The sequence below is a fragment of the Homarus americanus genome, unplaced genomic scaffold (genome assembly GCF_018991925.1).
Source record: "Homarus americanus isolate GMGI-L3 unplaced genomic scaffold, GMGI_Hamer_2.0 scaffold17787, whole genome shotgun sequence".
NCBI lineage: Eukaryota > Metazoa > Arthropoda > Malacostraca > Decapoda > Nephropidae > Homarus > Homarus americanus.
Window position 1 is genome coordinate 135,800 of NW_024722324.1, and position 11,701 is coordinate 147,500.

The 11,701-nt window shown below is 44.2% G+C and overlaps 1 protein-coding gene across 1 annotated transcript in view; it reads left to right on the plus strand.

The window, feature by feature from the left end:
• The first annotated feature begins 974 nt into the window (after window positions 1–974).
• LOC121862714 (uncharacterized protein PB18E9.04c-like) overlaps window positions 975–11,701 on the plus strand; it is a 17,931-nt gene continuing 7,204 nt past the window's right edge. The window contains exons 1-2 of the mRNA XM_042361029.1: window positions 975–1,038; window positions 3,573–3,873. Coding sequence (XP_042216963.1) covers window positions 975–1,038; window positions 3,573–3,873 — 365 coding nt within the window. The remainder of the gene's footprint in view (window positions 1,039–3,572; window positions 3,874–11,701) is intronic.

Sequence of the window (11,701 nt, forward strand, 5' to 3'; positions counted from 1 at the left end):
CTCACCGTATGAATAACCTGCAATTCCTTCACCTCAAACACCTCCCCCTCCCCCACTACCCCCAAACACCTCCCTCCCCCCCACCACCCCCAAACACCTCCTCCCCCCACCACCCTCAACACTCAATCACGTACGCAAACCGCCCTGAACCCGCTATCAACAACTTAGAGGGGGAGAAGGGGGAAACCAATCACCATACATTACGTCACAGCAGTTGGAGTAGCGGTCCTAATTACCCGTAGATGGTAATTAAGGTCGCCCTAATTGTTAAAAAGCTCGACCGGGAATCAGGGCAATTAGCAGTTCAGTGCTGGGCGGGGGGTCGTATATAGCGGAGTTAGACTCTCTATAGCGGAATTAGCGGGATATACTGTTAATAACGTTGTCAGCACTAACTAGGGGAGCTCTCTCTCTCTCTCTCTCTCTCTCTCTCTCTCTCTCTCGTCGTATGGGTCAGCCCCTTATCTCAGTGATGGTATCTCAACTCCCTCCCACCCTGCCCCTTAATTAACGCCAGACCCCGGCCAGGTGCTACGGTGCCTCTGTATTGGTTGGTAATACGGCTGTATGAATGGATGTATTCTTGTATTAATGTATTAAAAGTGAAGGGCCGGTATAAATACATTTGGATAGATAGATAGATAGATAGATAGATAGATAGAAAAACAGACAGGTGAGCAGGAACAGATAAAACACTGGAACACACACACACACACACACACACACACACACACACAATAACCACAAATCTATATTCAATTGCGGAACTCTGCGTCTCATTCGTTCTTCATTAACAACCATATTCACACACACACACACTTACGACACACACACACACACAGACACACTTACGACACACACACACACACACACACTTACTACACACACACACACACACACTTACGACACACACACACACAGACACACTTACGACACACACTTATCTCCTCCCTGTAACTTAAGATGAGGCCCTTATGCATCTGTTTACGGTCAAGTCTCAGTGGAATATTGGTGCCATTTTGTCCGCGCCATCTTTGTGTAAGTTAGATACGTTTTTACATTAGAGTTTGGGGATAAGTTTTGACGTAAGAATCTTTGAGAATCTCTGTGTGTTAAGTGAGTCAGTGAGTTACTTTTGGGGATAAGATTTGACGTAAGAATCTTTGGGAATCTCTGAATCTTAAGTGAGTCAGTGAGTTACTTTTTTACACCTGTAGTTAATAGAAAAATCTAACTTAAGAACCTTTTATGGATCGGGTTACTGTATTGTACTTAAGGCGGAAACTTAAATACTTAAGTGGGAACCCCTAAGACTTAAGCCAATACTAACGTACTTAAACACCTGAACTGTATACCTGTACTATCATTATTACTTCATAAAGGTGTATAAATCCTATCACTACATCTTCAACAAACTTCAAAAGGTGGTATTTTTTCCCTCCTTTTTCTCTCCTGAACCAAATACATTCCAACATTACAGCATAACAAGTTCCGTAAAATACAGGACTCGGTAATAACATGGTTGGCAACACTGGCTTGCTATATTTATGGACCATTATCGTATCTCAAGCAGCCCAGTGTAATGTACATTTATTGAGGACGTCTTGGTACTGCTGCCTAGGGGGGGAGGGGGGAATCTGTGCTTCAGGAGAAAATCCCAGTGAAATGGTTGTGTCATAATGTTAAATTTATTGTTGATATTATTGGCTCTGTGATACTGTGTTTGTCTGTGCCGTCTGTTATGTTAGTCGGTCTGTTACGACTCTGTCATGAGGGAGGAGAGGAAGGGAGGGAGAGGGAGAGAGGGAGGAGATATTGATGACAGGCTTTCACACACACTCACACACACACACTCACACACACACACTCACACACACACACACACACACACCCACTTGTTTGACGTTATCGTACATTTCCCGAGGGAATTGTCGTACCAGATTCTTTATAAGAGGTTGATGGGTAAACAAAAGACCTCTCGTGTGTGTGTCTCTGCATCTCCCTGGCTCACTCAAGCTACTGTACAAAGATGAACTCTCACAGGATCCCTGAGATAAATTTCCACAGTAACTGGAGACCTGAGACCATAATAGACCCCACATAAACTAAGAGAAAAAAATGGATTCTCAAGGTTCTCACGTTAAATTTTTCTTATTAGCCGATGTGAGAACGTATCTAGAAACACTTACGATAGAACAAAACAAAATGGATTCTCAAAGATTCTTAATTACAATGTTCTAGTACCTGGAGACGTAAAGACCCCACCTGTCTCACTTAAGGTATGACAGTGAGGCCAAGAAAAACAACAACAATAGCCACAATAATCACAACTACACCAACAAGAATAACACCCCCCCTATCAATAACAACAATTACAACAACAACAACCACTACAACCATTATAGCAGCCACCACAACATTCACTACAACAACTAAAACACCTCCTAAGACAACAAAAGAAACAAACACACACACACACACACACACACTCACACACACACACACACACACACACACACACTGACCAGCAAATTAAATATAACGTCCGCCTAATGGTTTAATAATATAATGTAAGGTCTCTGGCGTTTTGTTACTCTGGCTGTGGTGTGTGTGTGTGTGTGTGTGTGTGTGTGTGTGTGTGTGTGTGTGTGTGTGTGTGTGTTCGGTCTCTTACTTCACTGAACTTCAATAAACTGATCTCTCTCTCAGCACAGTTCTCTATCAGTTCTCTACCCCCCGAGTCACCATCAGTGGTAGAGGTCTCAACGCAGGAAAACCGCCATATTTGCCTCTTCCAGCCCAAATCCCCTACCACCCAAACCACCCAATCACCAGTTAGCATGTTAACCTCAAATAACAACCAAGGACAATAACAGCTCTTTTGACTAATTGCCCAACGACCGTCACCCTCTTTCCCCTCACTATGATAATGGCTTTCCCAATTGTCTTTCCCCATTTCCATTTAACCGTGTGAGTCTGTTTTTGTCCCCTCTCCCTATTCCCCTCATTTACTCTCTCCTCTTGCACCCTTTACCCCTTCTCTATAACCGGTTTGTGGTGTGGGATGCAGAGGGAGGAATTGGTGTGATGGGAATGGGTGTGGGAGTGAGGGTTAAGTGATGGGAATGGTATATATTCTGTACTGTATAATGGGAGAGGGTTGATAGTGTGTGTGTGTGTGTGTGTGTGTGTGTGTGTGTGTGTGTGTGTGTGTGTGTGTGTGTGTGTGTGTGTGTGTGGTTATAATTGCGACCTAAGAATTTATGAATTAAAATTTTCAGATTCGGAAAAAATTCGATTTATTATTATTATTATTATTATTATTATTATTATTATTATTATTATTATTATTATTATTAGTAGTAGTAGTAGTAGTAGTAGTAGTAGTAGTAATAGTAGTTGTATATAAACTAAAACTCACCTCTAACTCACTCCCAGTTGCTTAAAAAAAAATCCCACCCACATTAATACCAAATTCAGATGAAATTTCCTCAGCATTAATTCGTTCATTTCCTTAAGTGAATCTTTAAATCAGAAGGTAATTCTCAATATTAAATGACTTTTTCCATAAGGGAGTCTCGGAAATAAAATCCCCACATCTGAGACGGCCTCCACTAGAATCCCCACATGTGAGACGGCCTCCACAAGAATCCCCACATGTGAGACGGCCCCCACAAGAATCCCCACATCTGAGACGGCCCCCACAAGAATCCCCACATGTGAGACGGCCTCCACAAGAATCCCCACATGTGAGACGGCCCCCACAAGAATCCCCACATCTGAGACGGCCCCTCACAAGAACCTCCCACATCTGGAGACGGTTTCCACAAGAATCCCCACATCTGAGACGGCCTCCACAAGAATCCCCATGATGTGAGACGGCCTCACAAGAATCAACGAGACGGCCCCCACAAGAATCCCCACATCTGAGACGGCCCCCACAAGAATCCCCACATCTAAGACGGCCCCCACAAGAATCCCCACATCTGAGACGGCCACTACAAGAATCCCTGAGACAACCACTACAAGAATCCCTGAGACAACCACTACAAGAATCCCCACATCTGAGACGGCCTTCAAGAAAATCACCACATCTGGACGGGCTTCCCAAGAGAACGCGTCAAGATTTTTTTTTTTTGTCATTTTCTCCTCTCGAGTTAAAAGTGGAAATTGAAATTCTGGCAGTATTACTAAACACCGAGTTCCTATGCGGGGGCATGTTGGCGCTGCTCTATAAAACATTGATGTGGGGGAGAGGAGGAGGAGGTAGGGGAGGAGGAGGAGAGAGGAAGGGGATGAAGGAAGAGGAAGGGGGAAAATTGGAGAATGGGATGGAGAAGGTTGAATAAATAGGGGAAAATGAGGTGGGGATGCGATGAAAGGAAGGTGAGGGGAGGGGAAGAGGGAGGGAGAAGGAGAGGGTGGGGGAAGAAGGAAGAGGAAGGGGAAATAAGAGGATTGGGATGGTGAAGAGTGAGGAAGCGGGGGCTGAGGAGGAAGGGGAGGAGGGGGTGGGGGAGGGAAAGAGGGAGGAGAAAGAGAGAAGGAAAAGGTAGGGGAAGAAGGTTGAGGAAGTGGGGTTGAGAAGGATAGGATGGGTGAAGGTGGGGAGGAGAAGGGGAGTTGGGGAAGAGGCAGAGGAGGGTGGAGGGAAGGAGGAAGGAGGAGAGAAGGACAAGAAGGAGGAGGAAGAGGAGAAGAAGAAGGGGGGAAGGCGACGGTGTGAGGTATCCATTCTAAATGATTCTCTTACACAACGTTGGATTCTCAAAGGTTCGTAACTTAAGTGAGTCCATCCAAACACAATCTCACACTTTGAAATCTAGATGAACTAATAACTTCACGAATCTTTAAGACACTCCACACTTAGGTCGTAACTTGAGTGAATCCATTAAATACAGTCTCACATCACCAACAGTTGGGAGGAGGACATGTTCACTTGCCATCTTAACAGAATATAGTCTCACATTTCCCACTAGGGTGATAATAACATGTAGTGGTCGGGACATGGTGTGGCGTGAGGTGGTGATGGTACTGTGGGTATTACTGGAGAGAGAGAGAGAGAGAGAGAGAGAGAGAGAGAGAGAGAGAGAGAGAGAGAGAGAGAGAGAGAAAAAAAAAATTGACGTGTAAAGTAATGACAAAACAAAGATAAATAAAAGATATAAAAAATGGGTGATAAGTGATGGAAAATAAACACAGAAAATGGAAACGTTTTGGTTAAATAAAAGTTGATAAAAAAAAGGAACTGAAAAGAGAAATAAGATGTCAGAAATATTTAAGTGATCCATCAAAGAAAACGGAGGACGAAATCACGAGAGAAAAGGAGAAATGACATAAAAAACGGGAAGACAAACTAACAATCAATACAAAAATACATAAATAAATGAAGGGAAAAGATACAAGAGAAAAAATATTGCCTAAACACACACACACACACACACACACACACACACACACACACACACACAACACAACAAACACCCCTCACACTCACACACACACGAAAATAACCCAACTAAATCACAGGAAAAACGAAGCGCTAAAACAAACAAATTGCTAAGGTGAGACTCGCTTTAAAACACGGGTAGAGCCAGAAGGGTAAACACCATTTTACACAACTAATGGAAGTCCAATATTTAGTTATGGTAATTCATGTACAGGGGAGGGAGGGGTGCCGGGAGGGGGTGCCGGGAGAGGAGGGAAGGGGTGCCAAGAGGGGAGGGAGGGGTGCCGGGAGGGGAGGGAAGGGTGCCGGGAGGGGAGGAGGGGTGCCAGGGGAGGGAAGGGTGCCAAGAGAGGAGGGAGGGAAGCAGGAGAGGAGGAAGGAGCCAAGAGGGGAGGGAGGGGTGCCAGGGGAGGGAAGGGGGGAGGGGAGGGAAGGGTACCAGGGGAGGGGGAAGGGTGCCAGGGGGAGGGAAGGGTGCCGGGAGAGGAGGAGGGGCACAGGAGGGGAGGGGGTGCCGGGGGAGGGAAGGGTGCCGGGAGGGGAGGAGGGGTGCCAGGGGGAGGGAAGGGAAGGAGCCAAGAGAGGAGGGAGGGGTGCCAGGAGAGGAGGGAAGGGTGCCAAGAGGGGAGGGAGGGTGCCAGGGGGAGGGAAGGGTGCCGGGAGAGGAGGGAGGGGTGCCAGGAGGGGAGAAAGGGGGGAAAAGGGATGACTGAAAAGAGTTGATGATGGAAGATGATGGTGGTGGAGGGGAAGTGTGCAGTGCCCAGCCTGTCTGTTCATGTCTGTCTGTTCGTGTCATGAACGAGGGAATGACACACACACACACACACACACACACACACACACACACACACACACACACACACACACACACACACACACACACACACACAAAGGTCATGGACGACAAATTAAACACATATATGGACACAGACAGAGACACTGTTGACAGACAGATGTAGGGAACAGATACACACACACAGACAGGGAACAGTACACACAGACAGACAGACAGGGGAACAGATACACACAGACAGACAGACAGAGACCAGACAGGGAACAGACACAGACAGACAGACAGATACAGATACACAGACAGACAGACAGGGGAACAGATACCACAGACAGACAGACAGACAGATACACACAGACAGACAGACAAGGGAACAGATATTTATTAAGACAGACAGACAGGGAACAGAAACACACAGACAGACAGACAGGGAACAGATACACACAGACAGACAGACAGGAACATACACAGACAGAGACAGATACAGATACACAGACAGACAGACAGGGGAACAGATACACACAGACAGAGACAGACAGACAGACAGGGGAACAGAACACACAGACAGACAGACAGGGGAACAAGATACAACACAGACAGACAAGACAGGGGAACAGATACAACAGACAGACAGACAGGAAACAGAGATACACAGACAGACAGACAGGGACACGTAACACACAGACAGACAGACAGGGACACAGACACAGACAGACAGACAGGGAAACAGATACACAGACAGACACAGACAGACAGACAGGGAACAGATACACACAGACAGACAGACAGGGGAAGCAGATACACACAGACAGACAGACAGGGGAACAGATACACAGACAGACAGACAGGGAACAGATACACACAGACAGACAGACAGGGGAACAGGATACACACAGACAGACAGACAGACAGACACAGACAGACAGACAGACAGGGGAACAGATACACACACACAGACAGACAGACAGAACAGATACAATAATAAGACAGACAGACATGATAATAATACAGACAGCATTTATCAGGAACAGATACACAAGTATATCGTTACAGACAGGAACAGATACACACAGACAGACAGACAGGGAACAGATAAGACAGACAAGATACAGGGGAACAGACACACACAGACAGCAGACAGGAACAGATACACAATATATCGTATATCGCGACACGATCAACAGACACAGACAGACAGACATCGCGACAGGAACAGATCGCGACAGGAACAGATACACACAGACAGACAATGTTAGACATTGGGAACAGATACACACAGATACAACAGACAGACAGGGAACAGATAAGACAGACAGACAGGAACGATGGCCACAGACAGTCTGCGATACTACCGCTATCGCTATCGCAGACAGAAAGACAGCTATCGCACGTTATCAGGAACACGATTGATCGTTACACGGTGTGGTTCAAGGCTTCACACACGGTTACACGACAGACAGACAGCTATCAGGAACAGATACACACAGACAGACAGACAGGGGAACAGATACACACAGACAGACAGACAGGGGAACACATACACACAGACAGCAGACAGACAGGGGAACAGATACACACAGACAGACAGACAGAACAGATACACACAGACAGCATTGGTGACAGGAACAGACACAGACACACAGATAATACACACAGACAGACAGACAGGGGAACAGATACACAGACAGACAGACAGGGGAACAGACAGACAGACAGACAGGGAACAGATACACACAGACAGACAGTGACAGGGGAACAGATACACACAGACAGACAGACAGGGGAACAGATACACACAGACAGACAGACAGGGAACAGATAAACAGACAGACAGACAGACAGACAGACAGACAGACAGACAGAACACACAGACAGACACAGACAGACAGATACACAGACAGAGACAGACAGAACAGACACACAGACAGACAGACAGGGGAACAGATACACACAGACAGACAGACAGGGGAACAGACACAGACAGACAGACAGACAGACGACAGAGACAGACAGACACAACAGCACAGACAGACAGACAGACACAGACAGACAACAGACAGACAGACACAGAACAGACAGACAGACAGACAGGGAACAGATACACACAGACAGACAGACAGACAGGGAACAGATACACACAAGACAGACAGACAGACGAACAGACAGATACGACACAGACAGACAGACAGGAACAGATACACAGACAGACAGACAGGAACAGATACACAGACAGACAGACAGGGGAACAGACAGACAGACAGAGACACAACAGACAGACAGACAGACAGACAGACAGGAACAGATACACAGACAGACAGACAGGAACAGATACACAGACAGAGACAGACAGACAGGGAACAGATACACAGACAGACAGACAGGGAACAGATACACACAGACAGACAGACAGGAACAGATACAGACAGACAGACAGACAGACACAGACAGACAGACAGACAGAGAAGCAGAGGCACAGATACACACAGACAGACAGACAGGGGAAACAGATACACAGACAGACAGACAGGGAACAGATACACACAGACCAGATACACACAGACAGACAGACAGGGGAACAGATACACACAGACAGACAGACAGGGGAACAGATACACAGACAGACAGAGACAGGGAACAGATACACACAGACAGACAGGGGAACAGATACACACAGACAGACAGACAGGGAACACACAGACAGACAGACACAGACACGCGGTCATCTCTCTCTCCACGACAGAAGCAATAATCAACACAAACATAAACAAACATAAACAATAAACAACAAAGACAATAAACGAACAAACAATAAACAAAGAAACAAACCCTATAGACGCCACAAACTATAGGCGATACAAACTGCACAACTCGACCACAAAACGCCACTAAAACCATCCATTCACTGTTTGGCATAATTGGTGTAATGACGCGGAAAAAAAAATTACTACAATGGAGCAATAAATTATCCCGAGTGACTCATAAATGATACAATGTAGCAATGTACTGTCCGCGTCACTAGTGAGTTTACAGGGGCTTGCCATATAAGCATTCCACAAATCATTACAATGAGATAATTTGTTTTAATATTATTTTAATTTGATTTCATTGTATGTTTACTATTGCGAGTTTCCTTCTATCAAAACCTGACGAGTCCCTGTAAACGCACTAGTGAAGGGGGACTGTACTGGCGCTGGGTTGATCTGGTGGGAGGAACTGATTTGAAGATATGAAGAAAAGTTAAGAAATTGCATAAAAAAGTTACTAATATTAGACAAAGTAGCAATAAGTGAAGCAAAGTAGCAGTAAGTGAAGCAAGGTAGCATTAAGTGAAGCAAGGTAGCAATAAGTGAAGCAAAGTAGGAATAAGTCAAGCAAGGTAGCAATATGTGAAGCAAAGTAGCAGTAAGTGAAGCAAAGTAGCAATAAGTGAAGCAAGGTACCAATAAATGAAGGAAGGTATCAAAAGAGAAGGGAATAATTAAAAACTATTAATAAAAGAATAATAGAGAGAAGGGTGATAATAAAAACTAATTAACGAAACACCATTAAAACAGGTATTGGATTCCCCCTCCGGCCGAACGTAAACAATAAGGATAGACGACATAAACGAGTGAAAAACAAAAGACGATAACAATCCACTCAATTCCCTTTTTTCACTTATTAAACTTAAAGATTAAATACATTACTGATAAAAAATATACTTATCATTTAATAAATAGGTAATATAACCAAGGAATAGATGATATAATAGAGTATTTAATTAATAAACTCTTGGTACGAGGAGTTTGTTTCCCCCTTCAGGTCGAGCGTAAACTATAGATGGGTGTGAAGTATAGACGATATGACCCCCAGCTAAAGGTCATCCATTACGGTAATTAACCCATAAAATCGCGGTAAATGGGTGTTGAAGTCTCCTCCCCCTCTCTTAATAACAGAAGAAGAGAAGATAGGATAATTAAACTATATTATAAATTTAAGAGTTTGTTTGGGTTAAGAAAATGGTTTTGTTATTAATGTTATGTAAAATATAAATGATATAACCGAGCAAAAACAAAAGCCAATCAACATGTAAACTCCCAATTAACGGAATTACATAACCCTTCAACTTTATATCAGCGAAAATTGATATATTAGTTACTAACAGACAATGTATGAGGATAGCAATAGAATTAAATAGTGTAATTAAACTATAAACACGAATTAAAAAGGGGTGCTGGATCCCCCTCTCTCCTTCCCTCCATTACTCCTGCCAGGCAAAAACAATAAATGACATAATGTATAAACGACACAACCGACCGAAAGATAAAAGACAATCAACACGGGTTTTTAGACCATTAGAATCCCCGAAAACTTTACATAAAACAACGAAGATTATATAGATATTACTGATACATAACATACTGTAGGCGTATAAAAAGATTACGGAATATGATAATTAACCAGTAAACAGCTCACTAGAAGGGTGTTGGATGATTGGATCCTCTCCCTCCCTCCCCTGCCTGCCAGCCTCCCGCTTGGGTTCTGGTGTGTAAACAAATGAAACTCGCTCCACGTCACCGACTCCATTACCTGCCCGCTATTTGACGGACGTTAAGCGAGCTTGGCTATACGCTCCGCTGCTGACGCTATGCAAAGAGATGCTATGCTCCCTCTCCGGCTCTGCATGTGGGGCCTCTCGGCATCGCAATAACCGCCCTAAACTACCAATTTATGAGCCTGGGTAAGATGCGGTAAATGGGGAAATTGGATACGTGTTAAGGTATGATGTAATCTTATTTTATTTTGTGGGAAATGGAGATTTTGTTGGGAAAATTGGGGACGTATTAATGCTTCGTCTAGATTTTATTTACAAACGGGAAATTGTGGAGTGTTTCGTGAGATTGGGACAAAATTGGATCCAACTACTGTATTGTCGGATATTTCTTTAGGAAATAGGAAATGGAGCTTGATGTTGGATCCTATTACATCATATCCAAGTTGGAACGGGAGACAGAACGCTTGGAGGTCAAATTGGGAAGACTTGACATAGCGTACTACATCATTACAAAAGCCGCCCAGTAATTGATAAAACTAACTTGTTGGTATAAATATGGAACATTTCACCCTATTACTCAGGAAAAAGGTGAAGAAATAGGGTAAATTGGGACGCATAACTACAAGAATGATACCAAGTTTAAGTGGTAATTGGGTCATTTATTGGTATATAAAGTCTACACCAAGAAAATTAGCGGAATAGTGCTAGGATCATCCCAATTTCACCCTCAAAATGGATCTGGAGTTAAAATAGGTTAAATATTCGACCACATTACATGAAGGCCCACCCCAATTTCACCGTCAATATAGAGATGATGGTAAAATAGGACAAATAAATTTGGCCATATTGGTTTATGGCCCAACCCAATTACACGCCACAAACGTCAAAAACACAGTCCCCTGAGAGAGAGAGAGAGAGAGAGAGA